Source organism: Triplophysa dalaica, chromosome 2 (genome assembly GCF_015846415.1).
Source record: "Triplophysa dalaica isolate WHDGS20190420 chromosome 2, ASM1584641v1, whole genome shotgun sequence".
NCBI classification, from domain to species: Eukaryota; Metazoa; Chordata; class Actinopteri; order Cypriniformes; family Nemacheilidae; genus Triplophysa; species Triplophysa dalaica.
Window position 1 is genome coordinate 11,575,899 of NC_079543.1, and position 22,335 is coordinate 11,598,233.

General features: G+C 36.3%; 2 protein-coding genes across 4 annotated transcripts; both read left to right on the forward strand.

Moving 5' to 3' along the window:
* Positions 1 to 4,644: 4,644 nt before the first annotated feature.
* On the forward strand, positions 4,645 to 6,732 carry hand2 (heart and neural crest derivatives expressed 2). Of its 2 annotated transcripts, XM_056732549.1 has the most exons (3): positions 4,645 to 4,854; positions 5,108 to 5,654; positions 6,000 to 6,732. In XM_056732549.1, coding segments are annotated over exons 1-3 (648 nt in total). In that variant the 5' UTR covers positions 4,645 to 4,852; the 3' UTR covers positions 6,099 to 6,732. The 2 variants fall into 2 exon arrangements, with proteins under 2 accessions (XP_056588527.1, XP_056588537.1); XM_056732559.1 differs by having other exon boundaries at positions 4,645 to 5,654; positions 6,000 to 6,730.
* A 3,197-nt stretch (positions 6,733 to 9,929) lies between these two features.
* On the forward strand, positions 9,930 to 22,138 carry hmgb2a (high mobility group box 2a). Of its 2 annotated transcripts, none has more exons than XM_056736444.1 (5): positions 9,930 to 10,082; positions 20,732 to 20,890; positions 21,068 to 21,216; positions 21,313 to 21,487; positions 21,565 to 22,138. In XM_056736444.1, the coding sequence occupies exons 1-5, from the start codon at positions 10,035 to 10,037 to the stop codon at positions 21,745 to 21,747; spliced, it is 714 nt and encodes a 237-aa protein (XP_056592422.1). In that variant the 5' UTR covers positions 9,930 to 10,034; the 3' UTR covers positions 21,748 to 22,138. The 2 variants fall into 2 exon arrangements, with proteins under 2 accessions (XP_056592422.1, XP_056592430.1); XM_056736452.1 differs by lacking the exon at positions 9,930 to 10,082 and adding an exon at positions 19,964 to 20,081.
* Positions 22,139 to 22,335: the final 197 nt, after the last annotated feature.

Consider the following 22,335-nt stretch of genomic DNA (forward strand, 5'->3'; position numbering starts at 1 on the left):
CGAACTTGAGCTTGGTGTGTGAATGGATGAGCTGTGTGAGTGTCTGCGTACGTTAGATGCAAGGCTTGCAGTTCCCACATGTGTCAGGTATACGTCTCGTATTACTGTCTGTAGGGCTTCAACACTGACATCAACGGTATGAAACGGACAGCAGTGTGATCATAAGACAGAGGAAGATTAACCCACCATTCAGATCTGCCTTTTTTCTTACACGTTTCTGCTTTACGTAATCAGAGAGTAACTCAGGAGGGCAAGAAACAATGAAAGCGTTGACCCTGTTTTTTGTGTATGTGCGTGCAGTGAAAGGAAGTGTACGTTGATGAAGGAGAGGTGAGGAGACTTTGAACTATCAAAAACAGCGTAAAGAGAAAGGGGGATGAAAACAGAAGTGGGTGGTGATGGAAAGATGAAGGGGGGAATATAGAGCAAAGTCTGCGGTGCAGTCGGAAGGTCTGCAAAAACAAAAGGAGAGGAATGGAGATAAGTTAAAGACGAATGGAGATAACGGTTCCAAACAGACAGAGGGTTAACCACCATTAGGAACCAGTACAACCAGCACATCCACAAATTTCTACACACAGGCCAATTAAAGGTGTGGGAATTTTGAGAGCTCTAGAGTGCATCATTCAGACAGGCTCTGAAAGTGAGGATGAGATATTATGTGTTAGGGGGTGAACAGGTGTCATAGGACATGGGCTTCTGAGTGATGACTGGTTTAGATAAGAATTATGGATGGATTTGAAACAGGGTAAAGAATGACAGAAAAGAAAGAGGAGGGTTCTCAAGGATGAATACACCAACAACCATCCATAGTGACATATTTATGGCATCAATTTTTGGATCCATACATGGATGTAGGCAAACTGTTGATGGGCCCCTGGCGTCTAGTAAATATCATAATTAAAGAATTTGTTGTTGACCAGTCTATTGTTCAGATACAAAGCCTAACATTCCCGTCTTCTCATCGCGCTCGTTTTGAACGGGCCTTTAAAGGGCCAGACATGAGTGCTATAATGACCCATACCCATTTGATCCTTAAATATTTGCCATGTATGTCTCTGACAATAAATCTGCATTGTTACTGCGAGTTCTGTCCGAGCACTCCACATCTTCCTGAATGAAACAAAATGAAGATCTAACAAGCGGCTATAGGCTACCTGAAAGCTTTTGTTACTATAACGTTTTAACTCTTAGAAATTAATATTTCAAAAAACTGTTTTCCAGCTAAAAATAACAATTAGTCTTAAGTAAAATAAACGAAGCATGTCATTGGACATATTTTTCAAAGTCTACCTCATTTCATTTCTATCGAAGACATGTTTTTATTTATGCATTAAGCAAGATTGTACCTACGAAAAGGATTCCTAAATAAATACACTGCATGCATATATATTAATAAATACGGACAATCATTGTTTAATCGTTTCAAAATACCTATTTAAGTAGTTCCAATTAATTTCCTTTTCTTAATCAATGACAAACTTCACTCGCCAGTAATCATTTTTTAATGTTTCAATCATATAAAATAAATGATTAAAAGAAAAATAAATGTCGTCTCATTTAAAGTTATTTTCTAGTTCAGGATTAAGGAACATTTTAAAACGACTAGAACTAACGACAGAACGAAAGAAAGACAACGAAGTTAACGGCATCTTTAGAATAACCTGTTTATAATATATTTGATTCATGAGGGCTGATGAACTATATTAACATCTCGTAAATATCGTCTAAATCTGACCCTTTGACTGTTCCATATCAGTTGACGTATCAGATGGGCTTAATACTGATATAAATTAAGATGTGTCGCTTAATACTGGCGTACATGTGTGCGTATTACTGGTAGGGCCTGGTGATAAAAGAGACGGTCAATTATCTTTAATAACACGACAAAAAGAACAAACGCCTGGCAGAGAATTTGTGTAACGTGATTTGGGTGGATTTTCCGCCGGTGTGACTGAGCGGCTTTATTTTAAGTCATTGGATTGAGGAAATGTTGAAAATAGCACAAGACTCTCTTAATGAGACCTCCAGAGGAAAGTAGAAATCCACCGGTCAGTGAAGTGACTGGGGGATGGGACATTTGGTTTCAGCCCTCTTCATGACCAGGTATATCAATATTAAATATATATGCAGTATATAAAGTTTGTGACAGTCTTAAAACTCAAACAATTTAATAATTTACAGAAAATCGCCCGACTGATTATTTGAATCACAACACTGAACGTTTTTTACTAAACAGGAAACAGAGACGGGATAAAATGACATTAAAAACATACAAAATATTTGCATTTTATAAGTAGGTAGTTTATTTTATAATTATATTTTAGGTGTATAATTAACAAAAGCATGCTGTTTTATATCGTTATTGGAGCCATGAGAATGTTTCTCAATGTGACTCTTGATTATTTGTTTGGATTTACTGTTTACTGATGCAGTTTTTATATAAAATCACTGCCATGCAGGCCCTTATTAATATTTCTGGTGTGTTTATTAGGAATATAATGGATATTAAAATTTGATCATGGTTAGAAGTTTTAATTTAAGTCATCATTATTAAGCCCTTCTCCCATTCTCAAATATTTGGTTCTGCATAACTTTATTTATTTTTACAAAATTCAGTTTGAAAGGAGATCAGAAGGAGGAGGAGGGGTCTGTACCAGGAGTCTGACCAAGTGACCTACAGGCTGATTATATGTCATTAACTGGAGACTCGGCCTATTTAAATTACTCGAGAACTTCCATTCAGACAGATGAATTACGCCTGAACCCCACACACAACACTTAAACAAGAATAAATCATGAACCTTCCTTTGTGAAATTTGTTAAATTTACACAAACACTCACTACCTCTGTCTCTCCTGCCTCTCCTCAATTCTCTGTCACACACACAGACACACACACTAAAATAGATATTCACACATTGTATAACATATCTGTTATATTTGGCACCTGAAGGAATACACTGTGAACTGTCAAAATAAAACGACTCATGTCAACTCACAATCAACACTGATACTTGCACAGTATAAGAAGTATTACACCAGCCCTGCTCAGAATTACAACGTCCACCGGATCCAATCCAGATTTTCTACAGTTCTTGACCAGGTTTCGTAGATTTCATAAAAACGGTAAATTGGGGATTTACAGACATAAGAAACATAAATATTGGGTATAACGTCATAATGCATATTACCGTCAACATCATAAAGGCCTATGCAATATGATGTCTACATATAAGTTGTGGCAATATTTTTCGATTGCGCCCTCATTTGGACATCCACCGTCTATAATGGTTTATCAAATATAATAAATAACTTTCACATTAAACTAGTCATGGCTTGATTGGTTATACTTTCAGAAATTGTTTAATTTTCAAAATAATTAAACCTATAAAATAAATACATTGTTTTAACGTGTTATGTTGTGTAAGTGTGTGTGGGGGGGGGGGGTGCGCGCGCGCGTGTGTGTGTAGGTTTGTGTGTGTGTGTGTGTGTGTGTGTGTGTGTGTGTGTGTGTGTGTGCGTGCGTGCGTGCGTGCGTGCGTGCTTGTGTGTGTGCGTGCGTGTTCGTGTGGTTGAGCATTTGTTTGAGCGAATGCGTGTTTCTATTTGTTCATAAAGCCCTAATTGTATTTGTAATTCGGAAAGCCAAAAGTTAAAAATAAAAATCAACACTATTCAAAACATGAAAACATCTTTCGTTTAATATGAATATATATCTATATAGATGCATTTTATAATTTTATGTATTTAGTATAGGCTAGTTTGAGAAAGTTAATGTATTATTTTACATCAAAAATATCTGATTTGTAGTTTATTTGTAATAATTACGCGGTACACATGTAGCATTTTTGATATGTTTGTTGACATGCCAAAAAGAAAGTTTTTACTAACTTAATATAAAAAAGTACAAAATACTAGGTACGAATTTATTGCACTGCATACTTAAATTGTACATTTCATAATAATTACAACAATTTAACTAGTTTATTACATACACCATTTAACATGTATAGTACATGGTGACTATGGTTTTAGCTATATACTGGCGTAATGGTTAACGCTACAAAAATCTGTAGTTTTGCATTTTCTATTATTATTTAAACCAGAGATCACAACAACATAGTTCTGACTTCTAATGTTATCTAGTTTGTATCTTAAATCTTATAAATTTGTTTTCTGGTTGGCACCTTTAAATAAATGTTTACACTGCCGTCTAATTTCATAAAACCATATTATTTTATTTCACCAATTTCATTGCCCTATTCATAATTTAAATTTAAGTGCGAGTAATTGTGGTGGTATTTTGAAAAAATGTTTAATTTAAATATAATTTAGAAAAATTCAAATAGCACTGATAGGTTTTATAAAACAGTAGGCTACATTAAATGTAGCCTAAAGAAAATGAAACACATCTCCAATGACAACATATGCAATGAGTCATTTTACATGTATTTGATATTTATTTGATACATGTTGTATATATAAGTGTGTAAGAGTTCGTGCAATTTGAATTCGTAAACACACTAACGGAGTTAGTTTAGTTTTCTTTATGTCCCTCCTCCTCTACAACGTTATTGGCTGAGAACCGTTTTGACGACATATATGAGGCCAAGCAGCTCTAAAGATGTAGCTGACATGGAGATCAAACGGTGAATTCGCCCGCTTCTACAGACAGAGAGTGAGAATTCCGTGCACAGCATCGACAGGGATAGGAACGTTTTACATTGACGCGCAACGGCATTGAATCGTCAGGGTTGCAAATCAAAGACGGCTCTAAACTCATCTGTAACCATTTCATTAGTAGCCTAATGGAACTTTATCATTATGGATATTTTCAATGGAGAGTATGAATGTAAGTAAACTTTTTCGTTGATAACTAGTCTAAAGTGCTCTCAAAGCTGAAGTCTGATTTGTTCGTCCGTTAATGTTCTCCTACAAATTCGGCAATAACTTTGTTATGGACAAATGAGAAGTGTTGCATTTTAGTGTTGGAAAAACATACTACATGAGTACCTTTTATGGGGAGCCAGCCGTTGTCTAAATCTCCAAGTAAAATTAAGCAAAACCTGAGAGCACACGAGTACTCCGTCTGTGATTTGTCGTAGGATAGATCAGTCTGTCGCCATGAGTTTAGTTGGAGGGTTTCCCCACCACCCGGTGATGCATCATGACGGCTATTCCTTCGCTGCTGCAGCAGCTGCCAGCCGCTGTCATGAAGAAACCCCATATTTCCATGGGTGGCTTATCAGCCATCCGGAGATGTCTCCTCCAGACTACACTATGGCACCCTCGTACAGCCCCGAATACTCAACCGGAGCCCCCGGGCTCGATCACTCGCACTACGGAGGAGTACCAGGGGCCGGCGACGTCGGAATGGGACCACGCACGGTGAAACGTAGACCCACGGCAAACCGAAAGGAGAGGCGCAGGACTCAGAGCATCAACAGCGCCTTCGCAGAACTCAGGGAATGCATTCCCAACGTGCCCGCGGATACGAAGTTGTCCAAGATCAAAACTCTTCGCTTGGCCACCAGTTATATTGCTTACCTTATGGACATTCTGGACAAAGACGAACAGAACGGGGAAGCAGAGGCCTTCAAAGCAGAATTCAAAAAGACAGACGCCAAAGAAGAGAGGCGAAAGAAGGAAATGGTAAGAAATGCATAACACTGAATTGAACTTTTAAACTGCGTAAAGGACGTAAAGAGGCTAGTAACTTATAACAAATAAAGATAATTGTATGTTAAAAGACGACAGAATGTGACAGACATTTCCTCGTATAGACATACATTTGATTTGATTCTTCAGAGGTCAAGGGCTGCAACCAAACAATATTATTCTGCCAAGAACTTTCAATTTTGTAAACGTTGCCGGACGTACACACTGTTACATTAAGCGTTGGGACTTTAATGCAATAATTTGATTTAATTTACCACTATACTGTAGATATGGGCATACAAATAACCGTTTTCTTTCCTGGTGTTTTCTTCTTTGCAGAATGACGTTTTGAAAAACTCAGGGAGCAGCAATGACAAGAAAACCAAAGGGAGAACTGGTTGGCCGCAGCATGTTTGGGCTTTGGAACTGAAACAATGAGACTAAAGCAAAAGACATGAAAAGAGGCCCTCTGAACTCATTTTCAGTTGTTCTCTCACTTTATTTAATGGAATATTTATGTGCAATTTCCCGCTACGAACATTGGATATTTGAGGAAAAACCATTCCATTTAGAAGGAGGATACTCTCTTGGTAAGAGACTGTGTGTTGCTGTCTGATGATGCTTATGTTTGTTTCCTTGTCCTATTGTGAATCCAAATTAGATATCTGCCACTATAGGAGTACGTGAAGTTGTCTGTTTCTGTCTCTCTATCACTTTCAGTAGGCTATTTCTTTCTCTGTCTTCATCTTTCTTGAATTCTAAGAAGGATTAGTCGATGTTATAATATAGTAAATGTTTTATTTGAAAATGTCATGAAGTGTTATATTGTCATTTTGTGGTCGTATAGATTGCTGAAACAACTGTTAAGTCCACTCAGTGCACTTCCGTCCAGAGACACAAAACTTAAAAAATATTGGAGATGTAAGCAATGTAATTAATTCAATAAACCACTGTGTTTGTAACGATCTTAGACCCTTTTTATTCCCTTGAGCTGTAATGATATTGATAAACTTATTGATGTTTTGTAAAACTACTTTTACAATTATTCAAAAAGATGAACAGTTATTTAAGTATATACAATAAATTGTTTCTGGGCACAGGCACGCTGTTTCATATATTATCCACTATGCTCCATTAATGCAAGTCAAATCAAAGAGCACTCAAAAAAAGGTTCATAGAAATTGTACTTTATAGAGGTAGTCAGGGCTCTGAAACCAAATGTTTACATATGATGGAACTTCAATCAGTGTCAGCAATATAGCTGTTGTGCACATTTAGTCGATTCATCCAAGCACTATGATTCCTTTCAAAAAGGACAAATATTTACAAACATACTTTTAATGCCATCTGCTATTTGTCTAATAACATTTTAATTAAAGGCCTACCAATCGAATAGTTCCATCGGGTTAAAAGACGTGCCGGCTATTTCATAATTATAAATTGCATTATAGGCGATACAAAATAATTCGATATTTATCTTAAAGTAAAGTATGTATTTCATTCAGCCTATTTTGAAATACTGTACAATAATGTATCTAAAATATATCTTTCAACAGGTGCCAAAAACATAAATCAGTTTTGACGCCTATTTGTTTTGATTGAGAATAGCACAAAGGGGTGTCTTGCAGTAAGCATGTTAAACACAAAAGAGGGTATTTAATATATTGAAATAAATCTAAATTACACTGAAATTAATACAGGCTATAACCATACAAAAAATACTTTTCAATACATTTTAAAATCAGCGTAAAGGCGCAGAAAGTATTTCCAGTAACGAAGGTCAAAATTTAGGGGTTGAATGGAGTAAATGGAGCTTGTGCGTAATGCCCAAATTAAGTTAACAACAAAAAGGAACGTTAAGACAGATTTTGTCGTAGCAACTGCGGTTTTCGGATGTGCAAATGATTGATAACGTGCCGATCAAAATGCGCAGCTGAAACATTCCTCTGGGGGAGGGGGAACGAAGGAATATTTGTACAATATTAGGGCAAAGACCATAACAACAAAGTCAGTAGTAGTGTGTCAGCTAGAATTAAGTTTTAGCCAACACCTTGAAAATTACTCAGGCAAAATTCAATAAAAATCCAGCAATTATCAACTGACAGTGGGCTTGACGTTACTAGATTCTAAAGTCTTTTGACGCACTGTCAACTATTTGCAGACAAAAATAGTTATTGAAATAGTGACTTTTGTAAATATTTTGACCACTCTTTTCATACGTTTATCTTCGTTGGTGTGTTATTACCACATTTAGTTTAGTGTTTAATACAAGGCTTGTTTGCCATGCACCAAAGCTGGCTTCATAAAAAATAATCTTTCGTCTACAATTTTCTTGGACAAAGGCATGCAATTAAACTAACATCTCCGGCAGAGTAAATCTGTTAGGAAGCCACACAGACGATTTAGCACCCATTGTATTAAATTACCACAAACTTTACATTGTATTGTCTGATTCCACAAGTCCTGTTGGCTAATAATTGCAGATAATTTGTTGCGAGTGTCAAGATGGCGTCTCAGATAAAATTAACCGTCGTACTCCTTGATTAAGAATACAGATAATACTGTGACCTCATTGTGACCTGCTGCTGTAAGATGACTGTCTCTCCAAATGGAAGAGAGCACATGTCTCACTTTCGACACTATGATTCCTAAAGGCCCAAAATTCTAGAAATTACCCCTTTTCTGGCGTAAAAGCCTATAATCCTGAAATATGTAATTAAGTGTGTATTTGTGCTTTTATATTGGTCTATATTTCACTACCCAACATTTTCAAGCGGGATTTAAAAATGTTTATAATAGTGAAGATTACGAATTGCGACCCTCAGATAACATTTTAGGACATTTACTTTATAAACTGCTCTTAGGCTTTCCTCGGACAGCAAATGGTAGATGTGACATACTAAATTACCTTATTGTGCAATTTGACCGATTATTTGTGTGCAACTACGATCTTATATGGTTCTAATAGATTGGAAAGAAGGGACCAAGCAGCATCTTTTTGGTATTACAGGCATCTGTAAACCATTAGTTCATAGAGCCCTCCTCCATTTTTTCAGTCTGCAGCAGCGGCTGGTAGACATGTTGACGTCAGGACTGAGAAATCCTGAGCCTATGGTAAACGTAATCACGCATGTGGCCTATAAATCAAATGCGTAGAATCAAGCATGTTCAGTGGAAATTAATTGTTATTAAAAGTGTAATCTTTCGATAAAGGACTTGCCTGCATGAGTGCATGGTATCCCTAGCTACAATCATGAAAAAAAGTAATTACTTTGAAATGTAGTCTACCTATTACACCTATTTTTCTTTATGTAGGAATCAATTTGGGTTAAGTCTTAAAATCACAACAGTTCTTAATTATAGCAACAATATGGAAAAGGGATGCCTGCATAAGATTTGATCACGTAAATGCAATTGAATGTATTATAAAAATGTATATTTTGTCCCACAAAGTATCCAAGTTCAGCAAATAACAATGCATCCCGATATTTGGTGATTGTGGACTCATATATGCAGCCATTACGTCTAAAGATTGGCGACATTACACGTGCAAGGGGATTTTTGACTGAAAAAAAAAAAAACCCTGTTACTTTGAACACATGTAGAAAAAAAGACTGACATGAATAGCGTAGTCGTCTAGTTGCCTCATTTTTAGTAAGATTTTAGTAAGATTGATCAGCATCAAATGGTATAAAAAGAAGAGAACTTCTGTTATATATAATTTTCCTTTTATCTTGACCAAATTTAAAAACGATCATGGCACTCGGTTTTGTGCTATATATAATCATATTTTGTGCACGTTAACATCCTATCTTAAATGTTTTACTTTTTACCATTTATTTTTTATTAAGAAAAAATAGTAAGCCTACAAGTCGCTTCTCTTTCAACTCAAACCCCGATTTCTGAAAACGTAGGCATATATAAAAACAATCGAACAAAACTTTATAGATTGTAGAAAATGAGTATACTGACATGTAACAATCGACCTATGGGCAATAGTTCCAAAATATTGAGTCCTTTTTTTCGCAGCTGTTAAAAAATAAATTTTCCCCAAAATTAAACACCAGACAAACATTAATTTTATGAGGCTGTACTGCGTTTTGCTGAATGTTGTCCGGAAGATCAGGCCTGTGCCCGTGGTGCTGTCAGTTGTGACAGTTCCCAGATGGAGACCGCTACTGTATGCGAGATTGAGTTTCTCACAGAAACAACTCCCTCTCCTTCCAAACCGTCCTCCAAACGTTCTTCAGGCACTCCTGTGTCCCGACTCCCTAAACCAAACATCGGTAACGCAGAGCGAATGCGCCGAAATGTAAAGGAATAAAGACGCCCCTCTCTATAAGGGAATGCTTGAGGAGAAGGAATGGCAAAGCGATGCATCTATATGACGAGTCAAAGGCAGGATCACTGATGTCTGTTACGGTAAACTGCAACCTGCAATGTACCATGTAGATTGATTTGTTGATACATGTTTTTAGTAAACTGGAAGATGGCTGCTCAATAGCTTTCAATTGGAATATCTGTTTTATCAGGGCGGATGAATGGATCAATAAAAACAACTCAGTGGCCTATAATTTGCCAGCCTATAATTATTACTTCTGAAATATTCACATTGTTTTATTATAGTTTTACTAATTTTGTTAATTTTCTTTCTGCTGTTGTTGTTGTTCTATTGTGAAAATCGAACTATTTGTATTGGGACGACAATTATTTGATCTGGTTTATAAAAAAATGCAAATCTGGACAAATGTGACTAATTGCATTTTTTCAAAATTAAAAAAAACAAAGACAAAGTAACTGTCGATGATAGTGTATGCGCCGCGCAATGCTATTGGTGGGCTATATTTTACACATTGTTATGAGCACAAAAAGTGTATTTTAACTTTAAATAAATAAAAATATATTCAAAATTACATTTACCTTATAAATAAAAATGTAAACATAATATGATAATTATTTTACCATGTAAAGAATATCACATCCAAGCCAAATCATTACATTTAATCTAACCTATTTCGTCTGAATCAGCTACATTTTTCATATCTCCTCTACATCATGCTGGAGACACGTATAACCCAAATCAGAACAGCTCGTCTCTCAACTCATCAGTGAGCATAACGACTAATTCACGGACTTTTCGGAAAAGGCTTTACTGCATAAAAAGTTGTGTCATGTATTGGAAGAAAAGAGGAAGACCTCCCAAGTGGTCAGGGCAAGCGTGTCATTTCAAGCGAGTCCTGTAACACTCCATTTATCCCTGAGAGCAGGAGGCGACTGCTCTGGTTTGTCGGTGATAAACATTTAAAACCTTTAAACGAGAGCATAAATCCAGACTGGGGGGAAATCACATGAAGACGGCTGCATTGTCAGACAAGGACCTGTCAAAAATTACGTTAAGGAGCATCTAGGAGATTTTGTCAGTTAATGTGCTAAACTTAAATACGCTTGTTTTATGCTAAATTTGATTCGTTTTCAAAATGTAAATAACAGTCGGTAGAAAGCATGCTAAAAGTATTTGCGTAAAGTGATTCATATGCGTAACGTTACTGTGTAATTATAGGTCGCGATTAATAATGGAAATGTTATTATTATGCAATTGTTAAAATGCACCCTGTAATAGGCTATATATATATATGGTCTTGTAATGTGAAATTACGGTAAAAGAGTGTTTAGAGTTAGGACGTCGGTGACTTTCGGTGTTCATCTTTAATTCACGCACATTTAGTTATGGAGCTGGCGTTTGAATAATTTACAGCAGGCCTCAAAATATCATCTATTTAGCCTAATAATAGTGTTTTTTTAACTAAACGCCAAGGATTGACATTGACCCTTACCAGATTTCAGCTGTTATCCCATTCATTACTTACAGATAAACTTCATGCAATTGGCCTATATCTAAACATCAATGCATTATAAATAGACGTACAGTACAGATTAAAGAAAATAGTATAAGACATTGGGACAGTATACTCTTGCCTATACTTCAATGTTGTAAAAGGAAACACATTAAAAACTGCTTATTTCGTAGGACTATTTGGTGCAAATAAATAGCAAATTAAAATGAAAAGTAGCCTATACCTGTCACTCTTTTCCAAATAATGAAAGACCAAAAATATAATATTTCTGATATAATCTACATAATTAAATTGGATCGCATGCCTGGATTTAAGAAACTGCAAATACCAATACATTTTAAACAATACATTTCACATCTTTGATGTTCGTGCTTCGCTATTACAATGTGGATGTGGCAAGAAAATAATTTACAAAAACGGTCAATCTATAGTGCTGATACAAAAAGTAACATAACATAAAAACAAAACCGTCGCTATTATCGTTATAATATAATTTAAAGAAAAAAGGATTTAGAGTGTTACACCTGACTCAGTATCAGCGAAGATTAGTTGTCATTTTTTAAATATAATTTTTTGAGGTACAACGGAATATATAGGCCTTCAGATGAAACTATTTTTAAATCTAGCCTATATGATACCAACTTCCAATTTGTTCATTAGTTGCGGACAGAAAAAAAGTTCAGCAATGTTAATGTCATAAGACACCTACATTATTAACCAAGGAGACAGGGCTGGCATTCCGATAGCTGATGGATCATAAAAATATATTTCACTTTCTATAAAACTTTCGCAGTTAAAGCTATTGGGTAAGAAAATATATTATGGCTCTGATCAACTTGCGGTGTTTTGATTGATATAACATCGGCTAGGTAAGAAATGCATTACAATAACAACCGTTTATTTGCAACAAGCATTTCGAAGGTATTGATGTGAAAGCTTCAGGATCAGAGGTCAAACATGATCCCTCCATGGCCTGAAGAGTGATGACAGCATGACTCCGTGTTCTATGCGTCTCATTGCTATATCACACAACCATCTTGTAACATTGCAGCGTCTAAACAGCCATTTATGAATCATTTTATATTGTTTTGAACAAGGATATGGGTTTAGCTGTAACAAAGGTATTTTTGATAACCAGCCCTGGTGAACCAATTCTCAGACCTCTTTGTATACATTATCTGCAATACATATGTGGTCATTCAGTATTCCAATCATCAAAACATCTGTTCCTGTGCACACCACAGACCTTGCATTTACAGCAACAGACAGTCAAAATATCCTCATATGGCATGTGGTAAAATACAAACGTTCAATGACAGCTTGTGGCTAATACAGTGAGGTATGGAGTTTAGAGTATACGGATCCAATGTCCCACTAAAACATGCCATGGTTTTGAAAAAAGGAGACTTTGAAATAGATTTTTTATTCACTATAAGATAACTTGCCAAGGGAAGAGAGTACGGATCAATAATGAAGAGCAGATCAGGGTGTATCCATGGAAACAGTGATACCACAGGAACTCCAGGTTCTCCTGTCACTCAGGGGCCCCTCATGCCTGTACATCCGGGGATAGGTTCCTCTCCCATCCATCATGGGCAGTAATGGAGAGTTTCTGGAGCAGTCTGTGGCTGACTGTGTTAAACCACAGTGATGACAGCTATCTGCTCACCCGCTCTGAACTATACCTTTTTACTCTCTGTTCATTTTCTTTCTTTCTTTCGTTCTTTCTTTCTATCTTTCATTCCTTCTTTCTTTCTTTCTTTCTTTCTTTCTTTCTTTCTTTCTTTCGTTCTTTCGTTCTTTCGTTCTTTCGTTTTTTCATTCTTTCTCTCTCTCTCTCTTTATATCTTTGTGTTTTAAAATATTTCATGAGGCAATCAAAAAACAAAGGGTGCCATTGCAAAGCCTTTTTAGCATGTACTGTAAAAAGTATAAACAAAGACTTGCAGCCTCAGCTATATCTGCAAACTTTCATTACTTTATACTACCCAACATGATTCCTTTATAGTCATATTAAATCATAATAAAATAACAAAAAAATGCCTTAAAACATCAACCTACCTCTATTTTCAAAATTAACAAATGCAGAAATCTTTCAAATGACAAAGCAAACACTTTTAAAATCATTAAATCTTTTAAAACACTCAGCAGCAAGGATATATAATGTCAAGTTTGGTGGTAAGGTGGAAGTGCAAGGCTAATGAGCATGCACAGAGTGATTACTAATTCTTAGTAACAATTAAACAAATGAAGAAGAGTTTCTTAAATCATAGAGAAAGCATTACCTAATCTGTCTGTAAGTCTTTACAGAGCTCAAATTACATTGCAGTTATTTTTATATGGAGCGAGTTCTGCAATATATGATCTAATAACTGTCCTATATTTGTAATGTATCATTATTATTAGTAATGTCTTCCACATTTACTGCATGTGCAATAAAAATAGCCCAAATATGGGATGAAAACAAAAATGGATTGCACAGTTTTAGTAATCAATACCACTTACTCCTGAACATCTGATAGCCAATAATTCTTACATCATAAAGAATATATTTTAATGAAAAACAAAAGACACATTATTAATCCAAACAAATAGAAGAATAGGTGATTCAAGGTAAAATAGGATTATGTGAGAACGCTAATGTTTGTCCACACGCCTCATAATAAATTATAAAAATGAAATGATTCGGCAAACTTGAATTTTGCTCACAGTTTTCATAAGCAGTTATGCTTTCGTAATGAGATAATTCAGAAAACAATAGAAATGTGGTACTAGCATCCTCAAAAATACAAAAGTTGTTTGTGATTTCTTTTGCAGCTTTCCCACTAGACGCATATTGATTTAGGAAGTGGGTGGCAGATTGATTTGGGACTGAGTGGCCTAATGTTTATGGGTCACACAAGTCCTCAGGTCTGGGAATATTAGGGCTTCTCGTGGGTGGCCAGGCCACTGTGATACACCACACCCACTGCTTTTATTGCTTGCCGCAGAATGGTTTTGATCATGTTCACAGAAAAACGCAACACCTTGATTCCATGATTCTGCCGAGGGTGGTCACTGCTGGACAGAGTTTTAGGACAACTGCAATTCATATTACCTGTCGCAATCTTTAAAATCATAGTTAAATCCACCGAATGTCTAATTGTGACTTCACTACAAAAATGCTTTAAATGGTTAATAACTGTTTGAGAATAACATAACAATAACAACATGGCGCATTAAAATTAAGTTAACTTATAGTTAAAACATGAAGAATTTCTCATCACATTAATTTCTGCACAACACGACAAGTAAAAGGAAATTAAAAAGTACGCCCGATGTTAAACTATCTTTAAAACTAAAAAGTAACAAGCATCGACGAAGTAAACAAGTAGCCTATTTCTTTGACTGCACGGCACAACAGCCAGGATATGTCTTTAAGAAATGAGACCTTGCAAATTATACCGTATAGGCTTTTGTTTGGTTAATGATGCAGAAACTGGTAAAATAGGATTATAGCCTAAGTAAAATTCAGTGTATTCAGTGTAATTAACCCACAAAAATTATTGAAATTCAAGTGTTCATAATGATTAAAAATAATCACACAAAAAATGACAATATAGAGAAATAGTCTCAGAAAAAGACGAATGGGCTCCGTTCAATGGTTTTCCTCATTTCTGTTTGGGACGTTATTTACGTTCGTCCTCTTTTACGCGCCTTTTTACCAAAATGTAACATTAATATTTTGAGGTGTCGCTTTAGTCGCTGTCCTTTATGACAGGTTGAAATAGCGTGTATGACGCCAAAATCAGTGCAAAATGGCTTTGCATTAGGCAGTTTTTATTCAGTTTCAGTTTTACATATTATTTTGCGACCACATAACATCTTTGTTTTCTTGTTTTATTTACGTAAACTCGTTGGTCAGCATGAAAATTTTAGGATTCAGTGGAAACAGAGATTGCGGAAAGCACAATCAACGGCGAACGTACATTTATGGGAGTCACAGAGGGAAATGTTTCTGCCACCATTCTGTTTCATCCATTTGTGTATTTATCTATTTATTCATATTTATCTATTCTATGACTTTTCCATTATTCCTTATTAATTGAATAGTGGGTCATAACAAAGCCGAATACAGTCAGATTGTATATTGCAAAAAGTGTAGCTGGTGTAAATTTCCCTTTGTTTATGTATTTAGTGAATCATAGGCAGACTCACCTGAATGACAATGTTACTGTAGCTCGGTGGTTAGACCAAAGTCGTGGGTTGATCTCAGGGATTGCACATACTCAAATACAAATGTCTAGTATCATGCAATGCAAATCGCTGTGGATGAATGCGTTGCCCAAATGCATAAATGCAATGCAAATGCAATAAATCCGATTCAAACCAGATTATCTGACTCTGAACACTGAAATATATTTGGGGTATTTCTATTAATAAAATGATATAGGCCTTAAGCAATAAAGGGTAAGTGGTTTTAATGTGTCTGCAATCACATTAAACGCATATCTTGACAGAGATGACCTTTAACATTTTTGAAAACCATTTTACCGGAGCATTCCGAGCATATATAAAAGTGCCTAAAGAAGATAACTTGCATTTTGCATGTTTCGTTGCTCTCCTTGACATAGTTTTGAGCTGAGTTCAGAACCTTTGGACATGACAGCTCCCGTAAAGACGCAATTCATTCTAAAAACGAACTAAGTGCAGGTAAATAGTTAAACATAGTATAAATAGTTATAGTTTTAGGTTAACGGCTGCATCCAAATCCCTCAACAAACACAGCGAGGCACAAGTTTGCATTAAGGAAATCTACTCGTTTTACGATCAAGATTGTTTAAAAGTCCGTAGCTTATCCATGTGAACTTAAAAATGGTTTCACTTGGTCAAAAGCACACAAAGCTCAAAGTGTGTCCGAATTATGTAGGATGGCATAGCTCTTTTCAAGTGACTAAGAACCGCACTACTTGGGGTTAAATTGTAGGCATATGCCTACTTGTTTAACAAGAGCTAAATTCTTCAAATAATTCCATTATTTCATTATTTTAGTTGCCGGTGTAAATTTATGATAATTCAACTAACATATGTGACACATGACAATGAAAACGTGGAGGATGTATAGTCTGCACCCACGCATATTAATAGCCTGGGATGGTTTCGGACATCTAAATGCCTATCCCCTCAGAAATTAGAGGGCAATTTGGAACACAGCCAAGGACCGAGAAATATCTAAAAAAATACTTTATGACGCGCCATCTAAATTGTATTATGACCATTAAATATAGACGTACAATATATTGTACACATTATTAAACTGTAAATTGAGTAAATAAGCATTTTGTCATTTATATTTTTACACCACTGGCCACACAGTCCACTTTAAATCACTTAGACCATATGGCTTTTGGCTACATAACAGAATCGGTTTTAATCAGACATTACAAATGGCTAAACATTTCACAGGGACCCATTGTTCACAGTTCTCCCATAATTCGGTTCACTTGAACAATGGTGTTACATTAATGTATTAATGCGTTCATTCACAAGTACATTATGATTTAAAAGATATTTCGGTATTGCTATTTTGCACTTTCTTAAATTTGTATTGCTAAGCCTCGCAGGTGGTCATATCACTTGCTATGATATTGCTAATATAGGCCGTTTCAATGACCAATCAGGAGGCGCTCTCTATCGTGAATATTAATATGCATCCATATTGTGTTAATCGTGCTCATTCGTGAAGACTTTCTCTTACAATCGGTCGTGTATGTGTAATATAAAATGAGAAGTTGTGCATTCAATGAAGCAAGCTAGGGGTGGAAAAATACTCCTTTATGTACCACTTAGGACGGTCCCGATCTGCCAAAAGGTGGGCATGCCTGAGCGATCCTTAAAACACAATAGGGTAAGCACGTCACCTTGTGGTTAAAACGAGTAACAACATATGTTGTTCAGCAATACTTATTGTTCTGCACCAGTTTGCATTTTCGTACATTCTGTAGAGAAATGCACAGTGTAGTTTTCCATACACTGTAGGCAAACCCGTCTCTCTATTCTTCATACAGTTCCTTAATTTGACAAAATTGTGATTTCATGAAACTGGTGAACAAGTAGGCCTACAAAAGATTTTGAGATACAAAAACGTTCACGCATTAAAGTGACAACCCCAATATTTTAGAAAGAGATCATAGATTAAAACTGAAAGTCTGGATCTGAGATAAGGTCCGCAAAGCATATATGCATGAGTTCAGACGACGTTTGTATCATAGCAGGAATAGTATATCCACAAGGGGGCGCCAATCGGATGCATTGGATGAAATTGGATCCGGTCAGCGGCTGTTGCTGAACACAGACTGCTTTGTTGTTGATCCTGATATACGGATTAATACATACACATGCACAGCATTGCGGCCAATAAGATCTTTTCAGCAGAGCCCGTGAATTAGGACTAAATCTTGTACGTTAAAAAATTCTAAAACTACTTGACATTTTTGCAATACCAAACCAAACTGGTAGAAATAAGTAGTAATTAGCTACATGTTATAAAGTAAAGGACATGAATCACACAGCAAACAAACTCCATAGCTCTAACAAACAGCCTCCATTAGAGGGCAGCATTGCGATGCTGTATTTGACAAATAAAAGATACTTTAACCAGAATAAGCTAATTAAAACCTTTAAAAATGTATAGTATTTAGATTGAGTATTAAAATCATAATACTGCTGTCTATGTACTGATTTTATTTATACATCTGGAGATTTCTGAAGAGAAAATCAAAACAACACAGGTATCATATACTTGCCACTACATGCAATCCTGCAGCATTTGACAAATTCTTCAAGAATTTAGTCTGATGTTAGGTCAGTTTGATTTATATTAATTGAAATGCACAATAAGATAACGGATTTTTTCCGTTATAAAACTGAGTTATCTCATTTTGGAAACTCTTTATAAAAATGTTCTGTTGTACCAACTTCTAGACAATACTTGGGATGTGCAGACCACACCAACCAGGACTTTATTCATAATAATTTACAAACTAAGCTGCTTTGCATGTCAACACCTGCAAACGGTAAACTATCGCACAGCATGCCAGTAATTCTTACTCTAGACCGGCCTACTATATTCTCTTCATCTACAATTCAACTCTCAGCAGCCCAGTCGTGCCTTTTGTGCTCAGAGAACCATTTGTCTAGTTCACCAGAACAGTTTTAACACCTCTGATTGCCTATGCTACATTAAATGCTTTTGCAATACAATGGCAAAGCGTAAAGGTAAAACATGATAATGTGAGGTGCTTTAAAGACTTGTGGTAACAGTGTCATGCTAATTTATGCAGATGTAGGCCACACATCCTTCAAAGATAAATCTTAAATACACCACAAGTCCACACCTCAATATTTGTTGAACATGTCAGTTTAGGAATATTTTAAAAGCTTGTGTACACAATATCTTTATAAAGTTCATAATAAAGATTCCATGTATGATTGCATATTTATATTTCAACAGAGTTCCAGTTGTCCACCCCCATTGGTCTTTCAGTTGTCTGAACAGCGGATACAGTTTTACCATAGTGCATCTTGATAGCCGCACAATGTTTCCAAGTAGAAGAACTGGCTTCAACTGGCCCAAACTGCCAAACAGAATGAAATAGGTTATTCATGGTACATAAGTATGTAAACAAACCTAACATTATTAACAATGGTTTAAGTTTGGTGGATTGATTATTCCAAGCTCTGTAGATGTGCAAAGAGTTACAATAAGAAGCTGAAAAACACTCTATGTAAACAATGCAGTCGTTTATTGTTTTATACTTGGTATGTTAATATAGCTGACTGACACAGTTGTATGTATTTGTCTTTGAAGCAATTTATCTTTTAGTGGCAGAAAAAGCCCCTTGACCACACAAAATGGGCAAATCATCACGTGATTTAGCGTATTTACAAACATAAAAACACGTTTATTTAAACTAATCTTTACATCACGAGGGCTTTAAGAATGATACACACACGCGCTTGGAATTAAGAGTAACTTTTAAGAGTGATGCATTTTAAATGTATGTTTTGTTTGTCTCAGCAGCACACACTATTCTTCAACTTTTATTCTCTGTAATATAGGCCAAAGGCAACATGGCGTTGTTTGTCTACACTATTTAAACCTTTCGATTTTATTTTGGGATGTGTAACGTTCCTCAAACAGTAGATTCTTCATCTTTGAATATGTTACATCGATTTCTGTCACACAAAGTCTCACAATGGGAGAACAAACGTGTGGTTTCAAGGGCTTACCGCTACCTATTTTAAATCCCCATCTCAGCCAATAACTGACTAGATCACCTGCGTCGTCATCTGGACCTTATTTTCACAAAGAAACTTGACTGTGCTCAAGAACAGCCAATGGCGTTGCAAGATGCAAATAGCACGTTGTCGTTTTAAATTTGAATGCGTCCCAACCAATCAGATGTGCTCCCTGAGGGTGGAGTCTATGGGCATTTAATCAAGTTTGTGCGCCCCGTAGTACAGCGACAAAACAGTTTACAACAAGACTGCGTACATTTTGAGGAGCAGTTGAGGCTGGTAAAAGGTAAGCACTTCTTGAAAGTTTCAGATTGTTTATCTTATTAACAAATAATTTGCGGGAGCATTTAAAAAATATGTGATATTCCTCGATCTTGCTATTATTATTTTCACGCAAAACTTTTAACACTAAAAACTTGTAACGCACGTTAGCTAAGTCAAAATCTTACTAAAGTCTTGTAGTTTATAAAAAGCTGGTTTAATTTTAGTGTACGAATAGGCTTTTAATGGATAGTGATTTCTTCTAAAGTTAAGAAGGTAATCAGCCATGACTGGGTGTTCGTCTGAGGTCGTAATGGAGTGCCGCTCATGTAACGTTACAGATACAGAAGCGGCCAAAAGTCGCCTTTAATAAAGAGGCCAGATAGCAACCCAGCGAGCTGTATTTGCTAACAACGACTTGCATGTAAAATAAATGTGGTCTCTGTTGAAATTGTAGAGGACATTTCCTGCAGTTTAGGCGGGAAAACAAAATGGAGGGACAGTTATTGTTCTAGTGGAAACGAAGCAGGAACTTGATCGGCTTAACCAGTATCTAGTGAGCAATCACTTCTGCATTGCTCCACCAAAGTTTTGGGCAATATCCAAAGCGGGATTCCACAGATAATACGTGCTATTTTTATTTCCTTATTTTTTTTTCTTTTTCACCTCGTGTAGGAAATTAGAGCCATGGTTAAAGATCCTAGTAAGCCCAGAGGGAAGACGTCTTCTTATGCATTTTTTGTGCAAACATGCCGGGAGGAACATAAGAAGAAGAACCCCGGGACTTCTGTCAACTTTTCAGAGTTCTCTAAGAAGTGCTCTGAAAGATGGAAGGTGAGTTGAACCGAAAGGGCTTCAATGTTTTTCCGGGGATGGTTGTTAGGGAGGGGGTGGGGCGGAATTACACTATGCATCTGTTACTCAAATGACGAATGTAGGCCGAGAGGATAAAGAACCACACGCATTGCCTGGCAAGCACCTGCTTACAGTTTTTTTTTTCCCTTTTAACAGGCCGTGTCTGCTAAAGAAAAGGGGAAGTTTGAAGAAATGGCCAAAAATGACAAGGTCCGCTATGACCGGGAAATGAAAGGCTATGTGCCTCCTAAAGGTGAAAAAGGAGGGAGAAAGAAGAAAGACCCAAATGCTCCTAAGAGACCTCCGTAAGTAGAACACAATACACCAGGTTTATTTTTGTCCCTTGAAACATGTATCTGTGTGGTGATATTAATCGGCCTATAATTCATGTGTCCTATCAGATCTGCATTTTTTGTCTTCTGCGCTGAGCATCGTCCCAAGATAAAGGGTGACAACCCTGGCATTTCTATTGGTGATATTGCAAAGAAGCTTGGTGAGATGTGGTCCAAGCTTTCACCAAAGGAAAAGTCTCCTTTTGAACAGAAGGCAATGAAGTTCAAGGAGAAGTATGAAAAGGTAGGTTCTAACTTGATTGAGTTTATCAAAGCCTTTATTCCCAAGTGAAGTAGTACTTAACAAGTGTTTTACACCAGGACGTTGCTGCATATCGTGCCAAAGGTGCTAAAGCAGATGGTGGCAAAAAAGGGGGACCAGGACGGCCAGCAGGGAAGAAGGCAGCAGCAGCGGCTGCTGATGATGACGACGACGAAGATGAGGAGGACGAGGAAGAAGATGAGGATGATGATGATGATGATGATGACGACGACGATGATTAAACTATCAGGAAAACTTGAGCGGAGTTATTTGCAAAAACAATGTGAATGCATTTTTTTAGCATTTAAATTTTCAAAACATGTACAGAAATGTGTATAATTGAATACATATTGCAGTCATGTGCTGTTTTGTAAGGGTAACTGCTTTTTGAGCACTGCTTTTTGTCTTGATAGCTGTGGTGTTTGGTTTATCTTTCCCAGTTTCATATGATTTCTACTGCCATTTTAATGAGAAACAAATGGATTTCTGTAGTGTCTCTATTTTAAACTGTGCTTTAAAGTTGTGTAGACTGAAGTTTTTTTTATTATTAAAAATTGTATATTATGACCAGTCCCCATGTTTGTTTGTTTGCAATTTTGACTTATTAAACTTTTTTGCAGAATTTGTCATGTACATTGTGTGTCAACAGCATATCTAAGTATATAAAATTGTTTTGAGCATAATTCCAAAAGTGAAACTTAACACAACTTTCTCTGGTGTAGCCTGAAGCTTCTTAGGGAAATGTCCAATGTTTTGTGTCCATACAATGAAGTTCAAATGGTTCCAAGGTTGTTTGGTTACCAGCATTCTTCATGTCAATTTGTGCCCTG